Here is a 27,295-nt window from a genome sequence, read left to right as displayed (position 1 = left end):
AAACTCACCTCAGGCCAGCAGCTTTCCTGTCATCTGCTTTTCTTTTTTTTTTTCGTTGCAACAGGAAATGTGTTGGTCAACCACACTCAGATGTTTCTGTTCTCAACACAAATTTAAATTGCTGATTTATGCTGAAAGTAACAGGGGGGGTTTAAGGAAATGAAACAGCGTTAAAGAACGTTAACATGTTGACATGACTTGCAAGTGTGTTGTTTACTTAAAGAACCCTGTGTTTATTGTGCACTGTGTGTCTGAGAAAAAGATAATCTCATATATCCAATGTACTGTTCTGTTTTTAAGAAGAGACTATTTTCCAATTAAGTCAATAATTGATTATTTTATCAATGTCAGCCAGGACGGAATTAAAATTAAGACAGAGCTAAAAACCAAAACTCTTGCTTAAAGTCCTATTTACTATTGTCTCAGAGTCGATCTTTTTTAGCCTTTGGGTGTGATGTGATTTTGGAGAACATACGCGGAAGCTACTTTTTTTCCGCACTTCTGTGAAGCCAGCATATTAACCACAAATGTGAGAGCCACATCCTTTTCTCTTCAGCTGAACGTATCTCTCTAGACATTCAAATACAATTTACTCAAAGAAAACTGAATTCCCTACATATACTATACTGTGCATACACTTCTTTAAAAAAATCTACATATTGTCAAGTTCAAAGTGGTCATTAAGAGCAACTACTTGAAAATAAAGCAAGTGTTCACACCCTTTGTGGTAAAGTGTGACTTCCTGTAATATGTGTGTGTCAACAACTCTCTGTCTCCGCGTCACTAATTTTGTCTCACTCCACTCACCATAGGGTGTCAGTATTACACAGAAAATCCAATCATCCAATGACAAATCTGACCCTGGGCAGCTTGCATATTGTATCTCTACCAAAACACAAGATTAATATAAACATATTTATCCTGGTGACGTAGTGCTATGAGTATTGGTGGATAAATGAATTGCTATGGATGAAAAAAAAAATCAGTATATAAATATATGTACAAATAAATACACAAATAACTACAATAATACATAATGACAGAAACAGATAAAGAAAAAATAAATATTGAAAGAAATACAAAATAAATGCAAGTATATTCAAGACACAGAAATACAGCTTTATATAAATATGTCGTTGTACAAAAATGTAGAAAAAAATTTAAGATGTCTAATTAGCCCAGTTTATATTTCAACTTTAAACTGGGCAACTTTAAACTTATATTTATTTATACATAAAGAAAATTTGTTGTCATCTGTATGTCCATGAATTTCAATATTTATTCTTTTATTGTTTTATTTCTGTATTTATATATAAATGTATGTATTTATTCCTTCAAACATTTACATGTATTTGTTTCTAAAGTTATTTATTCCTGTATTTATTTATTCTTTTGTTTTCCAGATTTATTTATTTATTCTTTTATTTACTTTATTCATTTATTTATTCTCATATCTAATCATTCCTATATTTATTCATACCTGCATTTATGTTTGCATTTTTTATTTCTATATTTATTTGTACATTTGTTTTTATATCTATTTATTTTTCATTTATTCATACACTCATGTCTGTATTTATTTGTACATTAATTAATGTATTTATTGACACTGATATCAAACTCTACCCTCAAAATTTTACCAATCATAAAACTGTGTAGCAAATTGTGAAATTTGAGTATAATTCCACATAACTAATAAATACACTTTTTATTAAACATCTATCCCTGCAAACGCATGTCCAAGGGTTCATTGTTTTATTGAGTAGTACATAACAAACAGCACATGAACACAGCCAGAAAAAATACAATGTAAATGTAGCCTTACATACATGTCACCAACTAAAATAACATACAACATTTGGCAAACAGCGATGGGTTGGGCTGTGTGGGTCTTCCCTGCATACTGGGAGGAGTGGGTGAGTCGGGATGGGTGGGGGTGGAAATAGATACGGAGATGTTGGTATGTTGTTCTGTTCCTTCCTTCATTATGTACACACTGCCAAGCAGACAGCCACAACTTTTCCTCTCACCTCCTCAAACACTCTGGACAAGATAAGAGACACACGCAGAGTTAGAGGAAATTATATACACTCACATCAGGGATCCTACACATTTTTGCCAATTCAATTTCAAAACTTTTTGACTACTTTTCTGTAATATGTACCTAATTTCCCTGACTTTATTTAAGTAGGTCAAAGTGGCCATACATTTTCGAACTGCCCGGGCATTTGCAGATAAGGTCAAAAGGTTCAACTCAATTTATTTCTTTAACTTCAGGGACATCAATCTGTTATTATGATAATTGAAACAATAGTGTTCATGTAAATCTGATGAATTTTATTATTTTAAAATCTAAACAGGTTTTTTTTGTTATTTATTTATCCATATATATTCTTGTCTGCTTTTTTCTTAGTATCCTTTCTACCATGACCTATATGACTGTAATGTTACTGTGGCAGCCTCCCACTCAAGCATACGTCAGCTACTGTATCAATCAGCAGAAACCAGCATAATTTATCCATTTTAACACACTAGCAGTGAATAATCACTTTTTAAATAGCTTTTCCGCATTTTCCTGTTTCTCCCCTGATGTACAATTCTCTCCCCACAAATGGGGCATGGCCTTGGCAATGACGCAACACCGTTCTCGCCTGTGTAAAATACGTGATACTAGTGACATGGCGGAGCAATCAATTACAAATTAGTAATGGCTGTTTGAAAACTTTCAAGAATTTTACTAATACCAGAACTTATGCAGGCCTGGAAAAAGATGTTTTTGTAACACAAATATACACGCATAAACTCACCCTAAAGCATAAGACCTGGACTTCCGATGGTCCTTTGAAGGCACTGGTGAAGAGATAATTACAGCAAGAAGAAAGTTAAACTAGGTCATGAGGTGTCAAGAAACACTTCACCTAAAAATGTTCTAGGAGAAAGTATGTGTGGATTTGTGTATGTGTGCGTGTAAGAGAGAGAGAGAGAGAGAGAGAGAGAGAGAGAGAGAGAGAGAGAGAGAGAGAGAGAGAGATTCACTGCGTATTTTCCATCAAGGATTATCTGGCTCGGTTTCTGCCCTCTTAGCCCATTCTCCCTACTTCTCACAGCACTTCACTCTGCCTGTTGACTCGAGGTAATGTGAGGAGTTTGGATCTGCATCACATCATCTGGAGTAACTTTTAGAAGCCGTGAAGTACCGTGCTGACATCACCCCTAACCCCCCACCCAAAGGCGCTCCCTGCCTAATCCCTTGTTTTCCACTTGGGGGGCCCTCTCATGTAATGGCAGTGCCTTATGGGACTGCAGTGCAGCACTACACCATGTACAGACTCAACGAGCATGATCACGTCATCCATAAGGCATAGCTAACACTTGGCATGAAAACGTGTCTTTGGTAATGTGATCACAAGAGGACAGCTGTAAATACAGGTGTGAATGTATCCAAACTCATTGAGGATGCATTAAAATGTGATCACTCGAGCCACACTGGAGGGCATGTGACCCCGTTTGCAGTATAGTGTAAACACACATGTGTCCCTGACTGTACTGAAGGTCAGCTTTGTAGTGAGCATATAGGACAATAACTGCATCCAGTTCATTTGCTAATGTCAAACAACTGAGATGAACAACTGAGTTCAACCCCAAATTAAAAAATTCATATTTTCCATCTTACTATCTATCAGCCCAGATTATTTCGGTGTGAGTTGCCGAGTGTTGGAGATATCTGCCGTAGAGATGTCTTCCTTCTCTCCAATAGATTTAAACCTAGATGGCAGTTGATGTGTGGTGCTCAAAGCGCCACAAAATACATTTAAAAAACTCAGCAGGAATGTCTCTTTACAGAAATCATGTAAAGAGGGAAGCATTCAGTTACTGCTAGCTCACCTAGAACCACTAAAATAGTCAATGATACTGCTCACCCGAGGAGAACACTGTAATAGTTAATTAATAGTATTAATTAGTTTAAATGCACTGATTTATAAAAGGTTGGTGGTATTAGTGGTTTATGCATGTTTGTAATTCAGAGGGATTTGGTTCTATCTATGCACTTTTTGTGTCATCATAACAGCTTGTAACGTTTCTTCTCATCATGGATAAATGACAGACCTACATTTATGATCCTTACATCAGGCTGAGAATTCGAGACAACACTTGAGGAAAATTCTGTGAAACACACGAACAAAAAACTAATATTCAAATCCCTCAATTGAAAACCTACCTACTTGTGTGCACGTTGACCAATACAGTGGTGCAGGAATTGGTAAAAAACAGAAAATTAGCTAGCATTTTAGCACCTCCGGTTCCCTCGTCTTGAAGTCAATGATTTTATTTGAACGGGTTTTTGTTTAGATGCCTGCAATAAGATCTGGGGTTAACTCAAGATTAAGAGACTTTCTCATTTTTCATGAGGTCATTGTGACCTGGACCTTTGACCTTCAACCACCAGATCAATCATCAGTTCATTTTTAAGTCCAAGTGGACATTTGCACTAAATTTGAGGGAACTCCCTTAAGGCCATCCTCAAGTATTGCGTTCATGAAAATGAGACGGATACAAGGTCCCAGTGACCTTTGAACAACAAATTCTAATCCACTCATTGTTGAGTCCAAGTGAATGTTTGTGAATAAAATGAATGCAAAATCACTGTGACAGTGACCTTTGACCACCAAAATCTATTCAGTTCATCTTGCAAAGGTCTGTGCCAAATCTGAAGAAAATCCTTCAGTCAATAAAATCCCTTTTATTGACATCTTGCATTCACATGAATAAGAAAGACAAGGTCACCGGAACCTTAACCTTTGACCACCAAATCTAATCAGCTCATCATTGAGTCCAGCTGAATGTTTGTGTCAAATTTGAACAAACCCCCCCTCAACCCGTTCTTGAGACATCTCATTCACAAGAATGTGGTGGACGGACGGGCAGATGACCCAAACACAATGCCTCAGGCCTTTGCTATCGCCAGTGTGGAGGCAGGAAAATCCCATAGGCTTTTTGACGAGGGAACCAGGGTGATGCTAACTTCTGTGTTGGCCTACAAAAAACTTCATCCCTGCAGTACGCTGTTGGTCAATGGGTGGAGAGGAAAAAAGAAGGAGAAGAAAGTAGTAAAAATATTAATATTAAACAATGTAATGGGCTGCTTGCTAACATGTTTTTGAATGTACAGCAGGCATGGAAAGGGATACTGTTTCACAGTGCTGTAAAAAGAATCAGTGGTATGTCCTTTACAGTAACATAAAACCATTATCCTTCACTCTTTTACAACCTTCAACTATCCTGTGCATTCCTTTACCAACATGTTTACTCTACTACTCTGCTCAATTGTCTTAAGTCCATCCATAAACTCCATCTTTTTTGTTCGTTTCAAACTTGCCACCCTCTCTTACCACTTCATGCTTTTTATAAAATGCTCTAATGAGGTTTCTCTTGTCAGCAGTTGAAATGACACTGTGAGCAAATCCTCCCGGCACTCCGTGAAAGTCTACACCACTCGAGCATTTAAAAAGCTTAAATCAAAGTGCCAATACCAAAACCAGAAGGCTGCTGCCTAATAGTGAGGGTATAAATAGAAATGTTAACGCTGTAGAAACAGCAAATTTGGTATTTCTATTGACATTAATCTTTGCCACATTACCACATCCAAAAGCAGGGCTCGCAACATACAGAACAAGATGTACAGAGAGGAACGGTGGAGACGAGGGAGCAGGGGAGGGACAGCAAGGATGAAAAGGAACCAAGAGGGCAAAAGGGAAGAGGCAAATAAGTTGTTACTGCTTTGTTTGATGCTTTGTGTGTAATTTGGATGCAGTGCAATTCATGGCTGGTCAGCAGGCATGTGAGTATTATCAGTCTGCCCAACTAAATCTCAAACAGCTCTGACAGTATCTCATACATGTGTGAAAGCAGTAATAAGTAGTGTTAGTACTGACTCACTCACTAAAGGATATTTGATCCATGAAGAAGTGAAGAAAGATTTCTTACCTCTGGAGTTTTGGGTGTTGGTTTATTTGCCCTTCTCAGCATCTGAAATAATAACCTCTGTTGGGAGAAGAATATACAGTTTATGTTTACAATTTATGCTTTTTGCTGCATTCAATTTCTGGTTTATTATTACAATTATACTTTGAAGACATTTTGGGGATTACACATATTTGCTTTTTTGTTGGGAGTTCAAAAAAACGGTAACAGTTCGATAACACGTTCCTGTTCGCTAAACATCAAGCTACAGTTAAAAGCCAGTTAGCATAGTGTAGCTCAAAGACTGAAAACAGCTGGTCTGGCAAACAAATTGTCTAAAATGTTGGCACTGCACACTTCTGCAAGCTACTGATATGTAACATATGTACATTTCATATGTAGTGGATACATAGAAACGTTTCTTTACATTTTAACTCTGTGGTTATGTTTAGGAACAAAAACCACTTACTTATGGTTAGGAAAAGATCACGTTTTAGCTTAAAATATCCATGTTTGGTGCCACAATCACTTCTAGATATGTCGCAATGTCTCACTAAAAAACAACTGGTTTCGTTGTTTGCTGGTGGAACAGTGGCCTGCAACTTGGTAACGGTTTTACTGAGGTCTCATTCTTTCTACCATCCCCTCTAATTTTCCATGACTGCTTATACACATTTAATCAGAACTACATCACTTTAGAAACTTAAATGTTTGAAACGTACAAATGTAACAGATTCACGGTTTGAAGAAACATACAAAGCTAACATTTTCTTTTGGTGACTGGGTTGAGCCTGGCTCTTTCCAAAGGTAACAAAATCAGCCTACCAGCATCTCTAAAGCTCACTGTTTCACATGCGATATATTGTTTTATACCCCCCCAACATATAATTTGTTAATTTCCAGTCTCTATGCAAAGCTAACTAGCTTCTGGTTTTAAATCTATATTTAGTACACATGAAAGTGGTCTTCATCCTGTCATCTAATTCTTGGCGGAAAAGTAAATACCGTAAGCGCAATTACAAAAATGAAATCTATTCATCTGTGGATACGTACGTTTCACTTCCAGCTTGCAGGAGACAGCGGCCTCTCCCTGGGCGTTCTTGGCTCTGCAGGTGTAAACGCCACCATCGAAGCTGCAGGGCTTACGGATCTCAAGGGAGCAAATGCCCTGGTTAGAGATCTGACGAAACTTGGGGTCCTTGCCAATGACCATCTGATTCTTCAACCACTCGATTTTAGGCTGAGAGGATGAGGAAAGACATTTTAGCCCATCTACAGCCCACCTCAAAGATACCTTCTGTTTCATTGTAGACTTGGATCCAATTTCCCCTCATCTCACGCCTATGTATTGAAAATATGTGCAGATTTTTAATACAGCAGCAGTGATCTAGAGTAAATTTATATGACTCAGAGTAATTTTCCAGTGTACCCTATAAAATAAAGAAAATTATTGAATGGTACATTCAGAGAGATTTTAATCAAGCACACAATTTAAAGTCCCCGCTCAACAGAATTCAAAGCATCTTTGGCCTCTTTACTGTGAAATATTTCAGCTAAAAAGCACTCAGGCAAGTTTCCTGCTGAGTGACTTGTTCCTCTGTTATTCAAACACACACACCTCTTTCGCCATTAGATCAAGATAGGAACGAGGGAGAGATGGATGAATTAGACCTTAACAACATTGTTTTGGGAGTAAAAATAAAGGTTTTGCCCACTGATATCCACACACACCTCTTCCTCTCTCTGTCTCTCTTTACTGCTCCGTCTCTACTACGACCGGCAAATGGTGAAGTAATTAAATATGACTGGTGTACCTAGCTGGTGGCCAAAAGTATCATCTGATTAGATTAACTATAGTAAACATCCCTGAGTGCAGGATAACTCATCAAACATTTGAAACTGTTTTACCTGGTTTAACAGAAAGCAGTGGATTTTGATGTAAATGTTGTGATGTTTTGAGATATATTTGACATATAAAAAGATATGAATGATCAATTAACACAGGATTAAAACTTGGAAAATTAATGTTTGATTTTATGGGGACTCTCATGTAAATTTTTGCACTTGGCAATGGGTGGATAAGTGGGAAAACTATCATTTTGTTTTTTAAAGTTCAATTGTACAGCATTGGCTTCTGACATTAAAACAAAAATAATTTCTCTGACTTTGCTGTAAACAGGGTTTACTTTCTATCTTCTATGCCTTAAGTGATACCTATTCATTACCACTTGGGCTGCAAACTAATTATTATTTTTACTGTCGATTAATCTTTGATTATTTTCTAAATTAAAAAAAAAAGCTGTTTGGTCAATAAAATGTCAGAAAATTGAAAAAAGTTGATTTATGTTTTTCAAAACCCAGGATGACACCCTGAAATGTCTCGTTTTTTCAACATCCCAAAAATATTCAGTTTACAGTATAGAGGAGAAAAAAACAGAAAATATTCACATTTAAGAAACTCTTATAAAAGGTATTTTTTAATATTTTCTCTTTTTAACACTTACTCATACTGACTAATTGATTATTTAAATTAGTTGGAGTTTAATTTAATAGTTGACAACTAATAAATACGTAAGTTAATTGTTGCAGCTAAAATTATCACACTGACTTTTAGTACGTCCTGATTCTCATTTGACGTCCAAATAAGCAATACTTCTTTTCCCATGTTGAACATGTTGATAGAAATTCCAATATTAAACATTAATTACAGCAACCCAGTTGAACAGAACTGCTTTTCTGTATTTCACCACGTTAAAGGTTTTATGTGCATTTTTAGACGAACTGAACATTTGAGTAGACTGGGCTCTCAGTCTGTCGTCGTCTCGTCCTCCAGCTGCTCAGACAGCCTGTGCTGAATGTGACAGTTGGGTAGAATGGGAGACACATAAGCCAGCTCAGGTATGTGCTGCTCTGGGCTTTAGTGACTCTCCCTGCACGGATTTCCTCGTGGTCCAGACTCATGCAGGGTGACACTGGTTATTAGATTTCAGATCAGATGATGCATTTCAGAAGAGTTTGTTTCAGTCATTCCTGACCAAAGTTTAAAACATATTTAGTTCTGTGTTGCTGCTTATGTCAGGACTTCAAAATAGATGTTTCCTCTATTTAAGGGAACTGACGTAGGACTTTAGATGATCAAACACTTTGAGTATGTAGTTTATTCCCTGAGGAGATAACAATTTTGCACCAATTTCTAAGATGTATAGATTAATATTAATCAAACTGATTTCTGAAAATGTAATTTCTAAGTTTGACATGTTTACAGAAGCACCAGAATGTGAAGGAGCAGGGTGTAACACCTTAGAGGGATTTGATTTAAAAGTTTACCTTATTTAACTTTAACTTAGTTTAAGTGAAACTCAGCTTTACAAACACTAAACTGAAGACTGAAGTCATCAATTACGTTGTCTTCACCTCCTTTGCCATCTTGAAATTGATGAGGTGGGAATGATGTATATGAGGCACATATTTACATCCTGAAAAATATTCATGGTCCCCAGAGTATGAATCATGATGAAAATACCACTAACACAAAAACAGAGCCCTTGTCTTGTCTTTTTTAAGTTAGACACATGGTAAATCCATACACTCATTTTACCTGCTCTTATTATCTTATCTTCATTTTTCTCTTTCCCGTCCGATCTTATTTCTGTCTTTGGGTATCCTTGTGTGGCCATCACAAGGACAGTCAGTCACACTGATAACAGTGCTGCAGTCTGGACGGGTGGCAAAAATAGTACCTTCTGTGATACAGCAACTTCTCCACTTAGCCACAAAAGGACAACAGGCAAAACTCTTTATCATCATCTCCTCTTTTGTCTCCCCTGCTTATCTGTCCTCTCCATTCTCCCTAAAAGCTCTGCCTCTAGATGTGACAACTCTATCAGACACAGCAGGACAACGTATCATCACACTGCATGCCTTTATGCTCACTCAGCAGTCCTCTGAGCCAGAGCCCATAAACAAACACACACTATAATACAAGTGTAAATGAATGTAATTTATAGAAGGTATATAAAGAAGGAGAAATAAAGCATTAAGCAAGAGGAGATGGAGAGGAAGAATTTACATGAAAGGATAGAGACAGTGAGCATTTGAGAGAGATAAATGAAACTCAATTTGTATTTTATGTAATTAAATTGTTTGTAATTGCATTCATTATCTTGCTTATTATAATTATGTATGAAGAACTCCAGCTGAGTGTCTGTGAAGGGTGAAAACCTGTGACAGCATTTTCATATCTATCTAGTTTCTGTTAGAAAACATTGGGGCCACGTAACCACGTTGGGTGAACAGTTGTCATCTTCTACATTTGTACTTTGTTAAACAGAAAGCACATGTTTCATATTGCAAAATTTACTAGAAATTATGTCGCATACAACATAGCTAACAGTAAGTAAGTTATGAGCAATGGTCATTTACCAGAAACTTTCAGCCGTGTTTACGACCAGTTGGGACATTCTGGTAGAAAACAATTAAATCAAACTGATTATGTTGCTCATGCTTACTCACGTCACATTCAGTTAGGACACCGAGGAAGGTATTTTCACCATATATTATAACTATAGAGATTTAAATATGCCAAATTAATCGGTCAAAAAACTGGTTATTACCAGATAACAGAAACCCTGTAGGTAGGGGGTCGAACATGGTTTAGGTACACTTGAAGTATGTGGGTGTCCTGTGTAAAAGAGGTATTGAATGCCTCTCTTTTCCAAACAGATGATTAGTGGATGTGTTTTCACACAGCTGCTACAACTCAGCTGCCTGCTGGTCCACAGGGACCGGCACTTATGACTTATTTAAACATAGTGGCTCTACTCCGCTCAGATGTCTGTAATGAGCTGGGGTTTCACTATATAAACCATAAACATACTGTGTTCACAGCTCTGGGACTTGGTCACACATGCCACATTAAAAAAAAATCTCACACCAAGCGTTGAGGACCTTCTCAGCTGTCCTTGAAACATGAATATATACTAGTACCTCTTCTCAATTCCTTAGATTGTATTGTCCTACATCAGTTCCTGTTTGATTTGTCACAACCACACTGGCATGTGCAAACTGTTGAACCAGCACTGTCCTTGCTGAGGAGTCAAGGACAGCTAGGGCGCATAATCAACTGCATTTCCACCATGGCCTGCCACCTAAGCCGTCTGCGTCAGCCAGACAACTGTAAAGATATGTTTAACCAGAGCAGCACCCGCCAAGAACAGTGAGAGGCATACTGAAACTTCACAGGGACATACCAGTGCAAGCCCTGCGCCGCTCCTACAGTGGGTCTTTATACAGTGACATTAATACCTCATTTGAAGCAGTATATATAACAACCTCAAATGATTTAACGAGGCGCAAGAACAGGACTGATACACTGACATGATGCACTATAGATGGTGGAAACATGAGCACAAGGTGATCATTATATAGTTTCATGGGCAGAGCACATGAAACTATATAATGATCCAAGGGCTTCGAAACAAACTGTAGTGTATATTTGGATGGACAGTGTGTGAGTGTGTGTCTGACCTTGGGACATCCACGGACAGAACACAGCAGCTTGGTGGTGTATCCAACAGTGGCAGCACGGTCACTGAGGGGTGTGGTGAACTTGGGTGCCTCACTAAAGTCGTGCTCCGGGTACTCAGGGGGCTTGTACACAATACCTGTATACACATTGAACAAGGTCAGCATGTTAGTGATGACTTATTAATTATCTGCCTGAACTTATTTAAGGGATAGAAAAGAACTGATGGCATAGTGCAGTTTTTACGGTGAAGCAGCTGCAGCTGTGACATACACAGAGGTAGTGGTTAACCACAAGAGGCTAAAATGTAGCAAGTTTTGGTGAAAGTTAAATAGGGGTGATATTTCCTTTCTCACTTTCGTTATGTTGAGAAATCTTGCTATTTCTCACTCACATCTACTCTTTCACTTCTGCTTTTCCATGTTGTAAATATCCCTTTCATCCAAATTTCTGACATCACTATATCTGACCAATTTTATGTTCCTCGAGCCAAAAAGCCACGGCTCCTCCGGACACATTGTTAAGTATGTAAAAATACAAATTAATGTATTAATATTCTGTTTAAATGTTTTTTTCCCACATAAAAAGTAAAACCTAAAATTCTGAAGAAAGAAAGAAATTCTGGATCTGGTTCATATTTATAGCCACACTGGAAGGGGGAGTGAAAAGTAGGCTTTCCTCAAGAGAAAAATAGAGGAGCAGCAGTGACGATGATGATTTAAATATGGCTATAGTGGCATACGTTTTCTCTCCAAGAAAGCATTAGTTGTGTTGTACTAGGTCGATCACATAAAAAGTGAAATAACTATTTGTCACAACTCACTAATAGAAAAAAGCAAGCAAGATGCTCAAACCCATCTTATGTTCTTACTGACCAATAACAGCATGAAATGGGTGTGAATGTCAAATCCTTGGTTTAGAAAGTTACAGAGATGGTCACAGCTTACGGGTAAATATGACACACAAGTACACAAACAAACACTGGCACACGCGCACACGCGCACACACACACACACACACACACACACACACACACACACACACACACACACACACACAAAGAGCAACACTGGCTCTGCCAGCTGTCTTAATGTTGTCAGAGCCTCTTTAAAGTTACTGAAGTAGTAGCTGACCAATATAGAGAGCTACCCACTTTTGATTAAAGCACTGCCAAGTCCATTTCCACTCTTCAAATCATCACTTTAAAACACATACAAACACACACTTAAGACTCTCACACACTTTCTGCAGCTCATAAAAGTATAAGTACCCGCTTGTGCTGCAGCCCTGCTACTGAACTCTTTATCATATCATCAAATTGACCTCAGAAGACTGAGGTGATGAATTATGGGGCTCACCTGTCTTCTGGATTTTGGCCACCTCCTTAGTGACAGCGCTCTTCTCACTGATGCCCACTTGGTTCTCAGCGAATACTCTGAAAGAGTACGAATTTCCCATGATGAGGTCTGAGATGGTGGCAGTCAGCCTGTGGTAGTGCTCTAGCACAGAGAACCATTCCTGCAGGTGGAGACACAACAGATGGGTGAAAAAAATATCTGAAATGTGTCCTTGCGGACCAGTCCACTCCCATGATCCTCTCACTGCATCTTTTATAGTACTGCTCCTCTTTTTAGATCCAGCCCTCCCACATTTCTTCTCTCTTTTCTATCCATCCACTTCAGACATCTGCTGAGGAGTCATTATCATTTATGAATTTATAATGACTAGAATTCGTGTTTTGCCCTAATTGTCTCCGTTGACTCAACAAAAATAGAAAAAAAGACTTGGAACTTGCCTTGAACTTTAACGGTGACTCTTGAAATCACTTGGACTTGAGCCTTTTGACTTGAAAATACTATATACCTTGCCTAAGGCCAATGTGGGAAGTTACAGACATGTTTTCCGATATGAGATGAGTTAAAAACAGGACAGGGCAGAAACATGCAAAATTCATTCTGTTATGGTAACTAATGGCTAATAATAGTTGTAAATGCTATGAAAGTGCAATGTTAGCACTACTTTAATTACGATTAAATTCAGTAACACTTGTTTTAACAAACTTGTTTGAATGAATAAATACAATTTTTAAAAAACAATTATGATTTTTGTAAATTGAGTATATTATCATGTTGGTGTTAAAATGCTGAAGAGTGCCTTACGACTTGTTTAGGCCTTGAAACTTAAAGTTCAGGGACTTGGGACTTGAATGGGGACTTAAGCGCAATGACTTGGTCTTACCTCTGCTACTCATCACACCAGCATGTGTTTAAAAAGACAGAGAGAGATGGAGTGCAATACAATGTCTACTTCCTAGCCAACAGATGTAGCCCGGGCTGTGTTTAGTGCTCCCTGTCAGCAGTGCCTGCTAATATCTCCTCCAGATCTCTCTCAGGATCATGAGTCACAACTTTAAAAATACCTATTAGCAGTTCCACAGACTGTGAAGTAAAGCCCAGAGAAAAGAGACATGGTGATGTAAGGCCACATGTACACCAGTATTTTCAGATCCCGTCTGCAGAAGCACTGTTTAAAAAACTGCACTGCAGAAGCACTGCTAAAAAAAAAATTTAAAAAATCTTTAAAATGCAAAAACCTCAACTTAAGTTATGTCTAGTGTATGCAAACCAACAGGCGGTGAAAGCTAAGTTGGCCAGTCATGCAAAGAAGACCTGCCCGTGGAAATCAGGTCAGCAGAGTCAGTGATCTCTTTTAATTTAAGCCCCTTCTTAAACATACTTTTATTGGACAGCCTTTCCTGATTTTACTTGTATTATAATTTCCTTTAAACTTTCTTTTATTTCCTCGGTTTTATACACTGAATTGTTTTTTTCTTGATCTGTGTTATTTCAATACTTGTGAATTGTGTGACTTGTATAATTTATTTTGCTTCCTTGTGAAACACTTCGTAACGCTATTTTAGAAAAGCGCTCTAAAAATAAAGTTCATTATTATTATTTTATTATAAGTAGAGGCTATTGGCTAATTGGAAGATTAAAAAATCACTATGTTGGCTAAATTCCAGCTAACATAACTGCTACACTTGTGGGAGTGATGGATTATGTAGTAGTAACTTTACATTTATGTGTAAACATGCAAAAGTTCTGTTAGCGAGGTAAAAAGCGGCACTATTTAGACCACATCCGCTGTTGCACGAAATGTCGCCTCATTTTTGCTGCCTCACAAGCGATAACAGTGCACATTCTGACGTCACAATCCAAAATCTCCCTGTCCTACTGGACAACACTGAAAAAACAGTTTTCTGACCATTTTCAAAAAATCAGTTCTCAGTGACCTGAAACACAGTTTGCGTGCAGCTGAAAGGCCAAAATGCATAGAAAAGCTATGTTTTAAAAAATATCAGTGAACATCAGACTTGGCCTAATCCAGACCATTTGATTAGCTATCATTTCTATCAAAATTTGTTGGTACAAGAGTGTGTTGTTAGGAGTTGACATTCAGTGAATGAAATAATATAAACACATTTACAATGGCAAGTATAATTAAAGTATGACAGGGCTCATCAGATATGATACATCTGTTTAGTGCTGAGGTGGCGTCACCAGCATCAATGGGACAAATCAAACACTGGAATATATATCAAACCTTCACTACAGGCATCTATGGCGAGACTCCTGTTAACTCGAATCAAGTATGAATCTGGTGTATGTCTGTTACTTCAACAGTCTGACAATGTGATTTGCCTTACCCCAGTCTTCATGTCAGCCTTCTGGACGGTGTATCCAGTGATCTCTGTGTTGCCATTATCTTTGGGAGGGGTCCATTCCAGAGCAGCATTGAAGCCCCAGGAGTCAACGAGCTTCACACTGGCAGGACAGCCGGGCCGCTCTGAGGAGACACATTGCTGTAAGTATTTACAAAAGATTAAAATCATAACCAGTGTGTTACTCAAAGCATGAAAGGTGTCTGCTCCCGGGATCAAAAGTTGGCCATATATTTGTATGTTAATGCATCTAACGTGAGGCCCCACACTTTAACAGCAGCAGCTGACAGCGGGGTCAAACACACACCTCATTGTTAGAGGTGTGATGCATGCTGGTTTGTGCTTTGAATTTCTGCTAGAGCAAGTCATGAAGTCTCTGAACAGACAATTCAACATGCCACAACCAGCTGAGCTGATTCAACAGGGACGTCTGAAATAAGTCCACATTCACACCTGTCACACACACGCACACACACAAGTGTGTCGTTTGTGTGTAAACTGAAGCATATGCGACTCACCCACAATCTGAAGGGTGATGGTGGCCTTGTCTTCAAAGCTTTCCACTTTAACGGTCATCTCGTAAACACCAGAGTCCTCCCTCTCAGAGGTGCGGATAAACATGATGCTGTCCTTGTCGCTGTTCCTGATGTTGACCCTCTTTGTGTCCAACGGCTTACCGTCCTTGAGCCAGGACACGACAGGTTTGGGCTTTCCCTACAGAGATAAATAAAAAGTGATGCAAAATGAAGTTTGATGTCTGTAAAGTTTTCTGTGCCAACTGTACATGGTTAAAAAAAACTGTGTATGTATGAGTTGGCTTACAATAAAGGGGATGACCAAGTTGATCTGCTCTCCAACTTGCTTGACATAGCGGGTTCTGAGAGCACGGGGCATGCGGATCTTGGGGCGGTCTGAAAAACAAGTCAGGTAAGATGAATTTATTTTGTGCCTCATCTATCATATAGGGATGGTATCAATAAGACTTTATTGATACCAATGTCATTATCAATTATTCTTGACGGTTCAATTCGTAAAAAAGGAGGCATACACGGGTGTTCAGCATCATTATAGCATAAGATATTTATCCTCAGTAGCAGAAATGCTACTCAGTTAGAAACTGACCAGGAGAAGAGCAGCTCCAGAGACGGTCCATCAGCTCTGGGTCTAACCTATGTAACAGCAGCAACAGAAAGTTTGCTAATTTTTCATCTTCATTTTGAATTTATGGTTCAATGAGCTAATTTAAGCCTTGTTGTTAGATAAATACATTTAAAACTGCACTTAAGTCCAACTTGAGTCCTTAAGTACTCTATAATAACTTAATGTGATCACCTTAATATTGAAGTTACTTGAAATACCGATCCCTGGTTTCCACCCTTACTTGAAATGATCCTTTACAGACATTACAATCAGCATGTTGTCATCTTTATTTGTGAAATGTACCATTTTTTCATCTACACCATGACTCCAAGTTTTCAACAGCACAGATGCACAAGTTTGATGTCACTATTTTGCAATGCACAACTGTCAGAAAAAAAATGCCTGCTTTAATAAAAGGAACTGAAAACCTGGAGCCATATGATTCTGATGGACCAAACAAATTCAAACTGGATCTCAACTGAAACCGCTTCTCGGTTTGCATCCCTACCATCATCTGTATTCTGTCTTGATTAACTGATTTGTTGCATATGCTTGTAAATTTGTTCTGGTAACTGAGACCCCCTGGACACCTACATAAATCAATCATCCACTTGACAACATTAGCTAGCATTACCAGTGTACAAATTGTGGGGTCATGTTAACTGCCTGTTTGTGTGTTCAAAGTGGTTATATATGGTCAGAATGACAGGTCAACAAGACCTAAATAAAGCTGTCACTGAGAAGTAAAACTGGCAAGAGAACATGACCAAAGGAGCTAAAATTAGCTCCACACAGATCTAAAAAATCTATTTGAATATATTTGACAGTAAAGTTATTGCTATAAATGTGGTCTTTTACTTTAGTGTAATGTATGAATTGAAGCTGCAACAGTTACATAAAATCTGTTTGATTTACCATTGTCTTTTCTTTTCTATATAACTAATAGATTAAATATGTTTCCGTTTTGGACTCTAGATCAAACAAAACAAGCACATTAAAGATGTCACTGCGGGATCTCTGAAAAATAAAATAACTGTTTTTTCTCCACTTTTTTTGTACGTCTTAGAGACTAAAGGATTCATCAAAAATTATTGGTAGCCACCATATGTTTGACCAAAGAATTAATGTGCTAATCATCTTATAAGTTCAACAAAAGCAAGCACATTGTGAAGACAAAAAATAGGTGCTGGACAAGAAATAAAAAGAAAAAAAAAACAAAAAAAAACAAAAACAAAGTACACACTAGATTATGCTCCCAAAAATATTTGATAAAATTACCACCAAAGTGACATTTTGAGCTGTATGCTCATCAGACCTCTACATGCTAATCATCTTATAAGACCATTTTCCTTTTCTGACATAAATACAAATAAATAATTGACACAAAAGTTCACAATGATATATCCATGATAAAATATTTCCAATTAAATCTCAAAAGGACGCTACACTCATGAGTCCACCATCTGTTTGTCTATCAAAGCAATAAAAACAAAGCAAACTCCATGTCCAAGTCTTATTTATGACTAAGTGGTCAGACATAGGAAAAGACACAGAAAATCAAGCTGCAGAAAGTTTCAGAAAGGAAGGAAAGGAAAAAGTACCGTATCTGGGCAGACAGAGGGAAAAGAGGAAGACCCTGCATCCAGCAGCTCTAAAAATAACTTTGGTGACGAGAAATTTGGATGAACCCCAACACGTGTTCCCTCTTGTCATGCAAAAAGAAGCAGCAGGAAGATGTCATCACTTTCAGAAGTGGTCAAACATCACACCTAGAAACACTGAAGTAGTGGACTGGAAACTGTAGACAACCCATCAATGGCGATAACTGCTGGTGTGCTCTAGCTGCAGATAAAATGAGATGGATAAAATTGCACCGTGATTTGGGACTTGAGTTGCTTACTTATCCGTTGCACTGGATGGCCAAGTGATAAGTATCAAGAACAGCATCCCCCGCATGTTTCTGCATAAGCAGCAAATGTCTGAAAATCTCTCTGGGCTTACAGGACACATAAAACCAAGCTGCTGCCCTCCATCACCTGCTGCAGCCAGTTCCTCATCCACTCAAAATGTCTAAGACCCTTATCCGCCTCCTGTCCATCTTTCTGCTCCCTTTCTAACCCACTTTCTTGCCCAGTCTATCTCACCCTCCTTGTCCTAACATTTGTCACCATATAACTGCTGCTGAGGCTAAGATCCGGCTCTTGGATCCATCTTTCCCCCTGAGGATCAGGTCTGCCTCCAGATTTGGCTCAAACAGTAATCCCTGCTAATCAGTGCACTTCCCAGCAATGCCCAGAAGTGTTGTTGGCATTACAGCATCCAGCAGCAAGCAAGTCCTCCTGCAAACAATCTGTAATCTGTCTTTGTCTCTGGATAAAGTGTCTTTGTGGAGGCTTTCAGCATGTGCAGGACAGTGCATCTTCACCAGAGGCTCGTCCATGCGGACGGGTGTCTGGTCAGGACAGTGTGTGACTGACACACAGCTGAATTTACCCCCCAACAAGCCATGCAGAATCCAGTAATTAGGCTCATGTGTCACTGCCCTCAGTTGACCAGCAGTTCTGGTGGCATGACTGCATTTCTTCATTTAAGTTTCCTGTTTCCTGTTTACACTCCGCCACAGTAAGCTGTCCTTCTGAAAGTGGATAACTGGGGCATGTCAGCTCAGGTCTACACTACGTCAATGTGACTTAGTGTGAGAGCGCAGATGGAAATTCAAGGCTCAAGTAACTAAATCAACACCAGTTAAACAAGCAAAGAGAAGGTTAACAGAATCACTTAGGTGTTTCTTTTTTTAAGTATTTTTGTGGCATGTTGTCCATTTATTAGAGACAGTAGCAGAGAGATGACAGGAAATTAAGATTCATGTGTATTTTGCACTTCTTAACACAAACCAGTATACAATAAATAATAACTTATGTTTCTAATTATGTAAAAGTGACTTTGAAGTAGTAGTGTGCCATATCATACAATCTGCAATATTACCAGCATAATTTTCAATATAATAGGAAAACTTCATTTCGTTATAGGCAATATATTGGAGGAGAAATAGCAGTGCATACAGGTCCAGGGGGAGAATATACAGTATATGTACCATTTATAGACTTATGACAGTGTTTTTTTTCTATTTGGCAACTGTTAAAATGTGTAATCTTTGAATGATTTTTGTTGTTGTAATATTCATATTTTATACAAAATCTGAATCAGTTGCAGTTGTTGCTAACAAATTTAAGAACTAAAAGATCATTTTTGTTCAGTTTTTATTGATTATTTACAGGCAAACCTTTATGCTGACATGTAAGACTGCACTTGTTTTGTTGCAAATGTTTGTTTTTGAAATAATAATATGCCTTGCCTGTCATGCCTTGAAAATATTGATATATTATTTTACACCCATATCGCCCACACCTACTTTGAAGTGAATTTTAAAAAGGGCCTTATGAGAACTCGTCATATTATTACTTGATACCTGTGCCAGACGACAGGACAGCCAGAGTCGCTGCCATAAATCTAAGTGAGAAAGTGACAGTGAGGTCACACTCACAGGGCTACAGTCAGTAAAAAATATGGCTGCCAGATGGCTCATTAGCCAAACGTTTTCCTTTGCCTGACTCAGTCTTCCATTAAATCACCGTGAACACGGATGCAGAAGAAGCTATTTTAGAGCCAGACAGTTAACCACTGGAGCGCCCACATTTGAGATTATATGGTGTAGCAAGACACAGGTCCCGAATACTAGAAGAAGAAAGACGTTTTATCCTGGCCTTGATGCAGTGTTTTTCTTTGGTTTTTCTTAGTTTTTTAATTTTTTTGTCGGTCTAGAATCTAAATATGTACATACAGTTTAACTACAAAAAAATCTGCACTCAAAAACTGTCAATTAATGTTCAACCTGTCACACAAAATACAGCCAGTTGGGTTTCGCAGGATTGTAGTAGCCTGTAATGCTCAATTTCGTGGCAGCTTTTTTAAAAATTTGCAATGCACGTTGCCATATTTGTCTGTGTTTTCTGAAATCAATGAAATTACAGGTGCAAGTGGACACCGCAAGCCGATCAACCTCGATCAATTGATCAGCTGTTGCTGCTGTTGGACGCAGCACTGAAGGACCATCACCATGAGCCGCTCTCCTCCTGGTCTCTCTGCTTCAGTTGGCATGAGCTAACACGGCACAATGTGAACTCATCCCTACTTGCCATATTTTGCTGCTAGGACCATGACCTGCAGCAGTAATTACCATGTGTTCCTAATTTTGCTCTTGCTATTTGATTAAAATGTTTCCATATTCACTAATTTTTTATGTCTGTATTAATGTTTTATGTTGAAGAACAGAGGTTGGTATTAGCCACACATTGGTAAAGCAGGTTACACCCAAAAGGCTGGGTTGCACCAGCAAGGATTAACTTTTAAACCTGATTAAATCATGGTTAAAGTTTAGATTCTGTTGCACCAAAACTGACACCAAACTTTAAAAATACCTTAAAATGAAGAAAGATTACATTCAAACCTCTCTTTGAATCTCATTTTAGTTTTTAGTCTAAAGCTAGATTACATCTAATTATATTTCAGCAAAATTTTAAATTCCCATTTTAACTGTGATCCAGGGTTAACGTTAAACCTACAGCTGAGGAGGTTTAGCTTTTACAGTGGCTGCCTTTTTTAGATGGATTGAGCAAAATAGTTTTGGAGCTGAACAGGAAGACTGGGCCATCTGTCAACATGGCTACCGTTAAGCTAACAACTCTTTAGTATGCTAGCAACAATGTAACATTTATTGTTACGGAAAAGCAGCTGTTTATGCTTACTAGGTGCCAACAACATACTAATTACATATGTAATTTTTAAAAAGTATTTATTTATTTCTGATTTTTGATTTTGATATGACACTTGTCCCTATTGATTAAACCCAGCTTAAATTCAGTTTAAGTAAATAAACATGGCTTTACTTAACCAAGATTAATTATTAATGGAGCAACAGAGCTCTGTTTAATTTTAAATCTGATTTTACTGATTTAGAAACTTAGTTTTACTGAACTCTGATTAGAGCTAATCTTAGATTAAATTAATCTTTGCTGGTGCAACCCAGCCTAAGTGTATATAGTCAAATGTATCCAGTATTATATATAATGTTCAAATGTGAGTCTTAAGGAAAAGGTCATATTCTTCATGTAGTATTCAGTATTTCATTGACAGCTGGGATCCAGCTGTCCTCTGATTGCAGGTTTGCCTGAAGCCACCTCAGAGTGATGTCTTACTTGCCCACAATCAAATGCACTTTGTAAAAGTTTTTTTTCTGGGACATGAAACTGTCTGAAATTTTGCCCAGGTATGATGTAATATCACCTTCTATTCCAAAAATGCTCCTTATTTCTTTTGCAATCTTTTGTCAGTGTCTGTGAATGTATTAGAGGGCAGCTCGAGATATATGAAAGTGGTCTACCATTAATTTACCTTGCTGCCTCCAGCATTCATCCTGTCCCTGAGAACCCTGCTGTGTAAATTTCAACATCGCAGATGGAGTTGGAAAATATCGTTATGTTCTTCCAGCAGAACTCTCGCCAGGATCTCAAGTTGGTTGTCCTAACTTGACTCTCCCAAATATCATTCAAATCATCCTCTGATTTCTCCAGGCTGGACAGTAGAATCATTTTGGGAATTCTTTTCTTCTATTGTATAGTTGTGATAACAGATGAATCTTGTCTTGAGTTTAAATCCCTCATTTATCCTTTCTTAATGTTTTATGTTTATAAAGCATTTTTAATAACTGATTGTGGTAAGTGGTATTTAAATAAACTGTATCATAATTTTCATGATTTATTGTTTTTGTCAGCTTTACATCACTTTTAGTGTTTTAGTGTGCTACCAGCAAGACACAAAGGTTAATAGACTGTTGCTATTCGCTTAATAAAAAGAAAAGTGCAAGTTCAACATTTGTGAGTGCTTCACCATTATATATATATTTGTGGTGTCAAACCTCAAGTAACAACTTAAGATGTATGTACAAGTGTAAGCATGATTTACAGCTAATGAAAGGTCCTGTCAGCACCTGTGAGATTTATATGCACATGCATCTGTGCAGTCCATCTTAAGCCCCCAGCAGTTAATACCACTTCAAACTCAGTGCTTGCAACATGAGCATTTTATGGATAGGTCATAAGTTACAGTACGTGATAAAGAGGGCTGGAGAGACAGACATTTTAAAAAGCTGTTTTTGCATCAGTGAAAAACTCAAAATCAACATCATCTTTTGTATGGACATTTTGTTTGGACTTTAGGAGGTTTGTAGGCACTTTTGTAGACAAATCAAACATTTTGGGACATTTGTAAGTGATCTGTTGAATAATATTGGCTGCTACTCACCGCCAATCTCACGAATGTGCACAGGCTCAGCAAGTGTGCCGGGTTCACTGCGGCCACCAGCGTTTACAGCCACCACGCGAACAAGCAGCAGGTCGCCGGTTGTGAGATTCTTGATGCAGCATCGGTTAGCGGGGGTCAGCTCCTCTTGAGCTACAACCCAGTCTGTTGCTGTGGGAAAACAAAGGATTTATGTAAACATGCAACCTATAGTGCAGGTTAAATTTTGAAATGTATATGTCATAATAGCTATAATCCTATAGCGATAAAAGTTTGTAATCCTCTTGAAACTTTTTCCATTTCTTAAGTGTAAAACATCCCTTGATGGGACATGTTAAGCAGTTTATCGCCTGTCGACACACGTTTACAAACAACCTGCCCATAAGGAGAACACTTTGGCTGCCATGCTGAAACCTCAGACGGCATGCTGTCATCTGAGCAAACGAGCGCTTCTAAAAGTGGTGTGAGGAGATACAGTGAGAGCCGCTGAAATGCTGCCTGCCGTATACGGCCTGGACACAGCTATGAGTCCAGCTATGCCCTCTGACACTCAAGGGACAGGTGCAGCCTCAAACTCTCTCTCACACACACACACACACACACGCACACACACACAGACTTACTTCCATCCTTGCAGTACTCGACAGTGTATCCGTCCAGGCCGGAGTCTCCAATGGTCTCTGGTGTCTTCCATTTAATGGAGAGGCTGGAGTCGTTCACATCCTCCACAGATACGTCCAGCGGAGCGCTGGTGGGGACTAAAGGAGGATCAAATAGTGCAGGTTAATTAAGGGATGAAGTGGACAATAAGATAAGCTGAAAACATTGAAAATACCCACAACTATACACATATATTAAACAGAAGTGATATGATTTGTAAAACACTTGAATGTTGCAGCTATTAAAGATAAATCCTTTGATGGAGCAGAGCTGCAACATTTTGATTAAATGGTGAAAGAAATGTAACCTCCATCTATTTTGATTATCAAATTATGTTTTTCAGTCAAGCCAAAATTTCCAATGTGTTGCTTCCAGCTTCTAAAAAGTGAGAATTTGATGCTCATCCCTATCATACATAATAGTAAACTCAATATGTTAAGGTTGAGAGGAGAAATGTTCAGTTGGTCCCCGTCAAAACATCTGTCATCAACTATGGTTGGGTGTTCAAAGCAGAACCAAGCTACCAGCTGAGCATAAATATTGGTGTTACCTGCAGGAGGCGGCGGCGTGGGGGCCTTTGGCGGTTCTTCAACTATGGCAGCTTCTACTGGAGCAGCTAGCATCAAACAAGCAGGAGGTTAATGTCATTTTAGAGACAAACACCAGCAATGAGGACCTGATAAATATAATCTTTTCCAAATAATGTAGATTTTCACTGGAAAAGATATCAGGAGGCTCAAAGTTTTGTTAAGAACCTACTAGTCCTCACAGCTGGGGCAAAGCATGATGGATAGCACTTGTTGATGAGATTTTCAATAAAGCAGTCATCATTGTTTGCAGCGTATTATGTGGTTGAGCAGTAATGTTGTCGTCTCTGTGGTGATTTACGTTTACCGTCTGCGGGAGCATCTGCAGCGAGAGCAGCGGCGCCGTCTTCAGCAGCAGGAGCAGCAGCTAGTGTTAAAATGCCATTAGGAAAGCCAATTAGTGACTGACATTATGACATTACTCATGCAGGGAATCAATCAGTTTCAAGCTAATTTGATAAAGAAACACTCCACTGAAGCTAGCAGCAGGACAGAGCAATGGGGACAAAACTTTTCTATTCACAGTGACAAGGACAGATGGTTTTATGATCCCAAAAAACTGACACACAATGCGGACCCTGTGAGACATTTGTACACATTAAAAGAGAGATACTTGATGGGTTGGTTACAAAGACACAGCTCAAAGATGAACACTGAGACATGATGAAGTTTTCAGACAGAAATAAACAAAACAGATCATGAAGAACAAGAGACATGCACCCCATGTGTAGTGTGCAAAGGGAGACAAACACACACATCATGCATAACAGCTTGTGCATGTGCCGCCTGTGGTGTGTGTTTACCCTCAGTGGGAGCTGTCGAGTCGGCTCCTTCCTCGGTGGCCGAGGCTTCAGCTGAAGTTACATGTTGAGGTTAGCAGGCAAAATCAACACCAGTCACTTGACAACATCCACCACTGGTGCTAGTCCCAAGCATTTTGTGCTTCTGTTTGGTACATTATTTCTTAAAGAAACTGATTCTGCAGGGACTTCAAAAATGGCTAATTAAACATAAACGTACTGGAATTGATGGCAAAAAATCTAAGTGTATGCAAACGAGTGTGTTAGATGTTATAAACATGTTGGCAGATAAAGTAGATCCTGGAGAAAATAAAGTTAAATAAAAAGACTTAAATGCAAATTAGGGACTGTTCTTTATTTAACAGGTGGAGGGTGGCTGGGGTGTAACTTTGTTTTTTTGTTTTTTTATAATCCTCGAAGCTACAAATATTGTTCCCTTAGCTTCTCTGAGTGACTTGGAGAAAATGCACGACTCTCCCTCCAACATGAATTAGTTGTTAGATATTCAAAAACTTCCCCTTTGATGTTTAAAAGTTAGAAGTTGAAGAAAACATCATCTTGGTTTTTCGCTCTTTTCCTGCATGCTGGTCAGTTTGTGCAAACGGTTTATATCTGGCCAAATTTTAAAGAAGACATGAGAAAAAGTTAATTTTGATGAAATATCATTTTTCTAAACTTCATTTGGTTATATTTTTTTTCCAATGGAAGTTTTCGTCCCACATAATATGTTCAAGGACAGTCGAAAATGCGAAAATCCAATGTTTTTTTAGTCCGTGTCTATGATAAATGATTTAATTTTGGCAATATTTAGAAAAAACAAGCCTTCTACACCTTCCCAGTTTGGAGGGCATTTTTCCTTAAAAAAATCAGCGGTTAAATAAATATAAAACACAGTCATTTAAAGTTGTATGTCTCTCTCCTAAAACGAAATTTAAAAAATCAAGTCCCTCCCCAGTGAATAAAAAAAATAAAAAATACATGCCTCCCCTTTTGCACCACCCCCTCCCCTCTCATAAATAACAAACAGTCCCTGCGTCACCGATGTTTTCGCCTCAAAGTTTGGGGAGGTGTAAAGATTCAGTTCACTACAATTTCCTTCTTCTACAGTTTCAATATTGTCCTAATCTGCAAAGCCTCAACCACTCATGACCAGCATTAAGACTCAGCCCACTCGGTTTTATACTTTACCTTCACATGCAAGACATTAGTGGATATTCAAGCTCCACCGTTGAGTGTTACATTTCAACAAGCCACAGTTTGAGTTTGAGAGTGATGAGGGTCACAGTTGCTGCAGCAATGGTGTCTTCTTTGCTGCATGAGCAGTGAGTTGGCAAGAGCTAAACATCAGTCAAAGAACTAGCAGAGATTGTCACAGTGTGTTTGTACAAAGCAGTCACCTATTACATCAGTTTCCAGTAAAACTGAGTAGGCAAAGTTAGTAAGCTACTGACAGGTGTTTGTTTAGCCTGTTGTTTGAGTTAGTTTTAGCGAGGTGTACCCAACCAACTGGCGCCGGTGAGCTGCCTTCGTCTGTGCTCCCTTACCTAACCTTGCTAAGATTAGTAAAGTTAGCTTCGGGGGATTTTCGTGGGGTCTTTGGTCCCGGGGTACCTGGCGGGCTTCCTTCAGCCGCAGGGGTGTCCTCTGCTGGGGTTGCAGGTGCTGTTTCTCCCACGGGTGCTGGAGCAGCTTCCGCAGGTGGAGCTTCCGCAGGCGGAGTCTCAGCAGGTGGAGCCTCCGCAGGTGGAGCCTCCGCAGGTGGAGCCTCTACGGGAGCCGGGGCGGGCTCAGGTGCCTTCGCGGCAACCTTCTTGGCTGGGGACTTCTTAATGGGTGCAGGTTTTCCTGGCATTGTGCTGACAGACGGCCAGTCCTCAGGATGAAGGAGCCTGGAGGGGATCTTATATAGCGAGAGGGTTGATGGGCATGAAGACAACTCCACCCATCCCCTGATTTTAACCCCCCCCATCTCAGTTACATCCTCATGTCTGCAGTATGGAAGCATATTTCCACCAGTGTGATGACAAAAAAAATCCTGTAAGTCATGATAATAAAAAACATTTTTTTCCCAGGTTTGGGTACATATTTTTATGTAAATAAATAAAGAAATATAAATAAATTTAAATGTAAAAAAATATGTAAATTACATAAATGGTGGAAATAGGTGCCTATAACATGTTAAGGTAGGAAGGCATATTTATTTTGCTTTATTTCCTTTAATTAACGTCACTCACTATATCCAGTATGTAACAAATGATGATATGCTTCGTTATGCTCTGTGGTTGCCTGTTTTTTGGGTGTTTTTTTCTTAATATGATGTTTGATTAATCGTAAGACTTAAATAAAAACTTAATTTACAAAAAAAAAACTTTAAAAAAATGAATTAGAAGTATTCTCAAATTATTATGTTAATATCTAAAAATGATTAGAAAATTTCTCATTTGGAGACGGGAAAGTCTTTATTTTGAGATGTCAATTTTGAGATAGGCCTTCCAAGTCATTATTTTGTCATCAGTAAGGCAATATTTTGAGTAAGTCATTAATC

The 27,295-nt window shown here is 38.6% G+C and overlaps 1 protein-coding gene across 6 annotated transcripts; it reads right to left on the bottom strand.

The window, feature by feature from the left end:
* Positions 1-1,738: 1,738 nt before the first annotated feature.
* mybpha (myosin binding protein Ha) lies at positions 1,739-26,631 on the bottom strand. Of its 6 annotated transcripts, none has more exons than XM_088082142.1 (15): positions 26,362-26,631; positions 24,754-24,804; positions 24,252-24,317; positions 23,914-23,979; positions 23,327-23,461; positions 22,707-22,874; positions 16,029-16,117; positions 15,725-15,920; positions 15,192-15,331; positions 12,844-13,003; positions 11,488-11,624; positions 7,015-7,201; positions 5,986-6,042; positions 2,808-2,850; positions 1,739-2,043 (listed from the first exon to the last, which is right to left on the bottom strand). In XM_088082142.1, the coding sequence occupies exons 1-13, from the start codon at positions 26,600-26,602 to the stop codon at positions 6,008-6,010; spliced, it is 1,671 nt and encodes a 556-aa protein (XP_087938268.1). In that variant the 5' UTR covers positions 26,603-26,631; the 3' UTR covers positions 1,739-2,043; positions 2,808-2,850; positions 5,986-6,007. The 6 variants fall into 6 exon arrangements, with proteins under 6 accessions (XP_087938268.1, XP_042348319.1, XP_042348320.1 ...); XM_042492385.2 differs by having other exon boundaries at positions 24,258-24,317; XM_042492386.2 differs by lacking the exon at positions 24,754-24,804.
* Positions 26,632-27,295: the final 664 nt, after the last annotated feature.

This window comes from Plectropomus leopardus, chromosome 9 (genome assembly GCF_026936395.1).
Source record: "Plectropomus leopardus strain MGB_pleo_1.0 chromosome 9, ASM2693639v1, whole genome shotgun sequence".
Taxonomy (NCBI): domain Eukaryota; kingdom Metazoa; phylum Chordata; class Actinopteri; order Perciformes; family Serranidae; genus Plectropomus; species Plectropomus leopardus.
The sequence above is the reverse complement of the archived record's forward strand: the minus strand, read 5'-3'. Positions and strand labels throughout refer to the sequence as shown.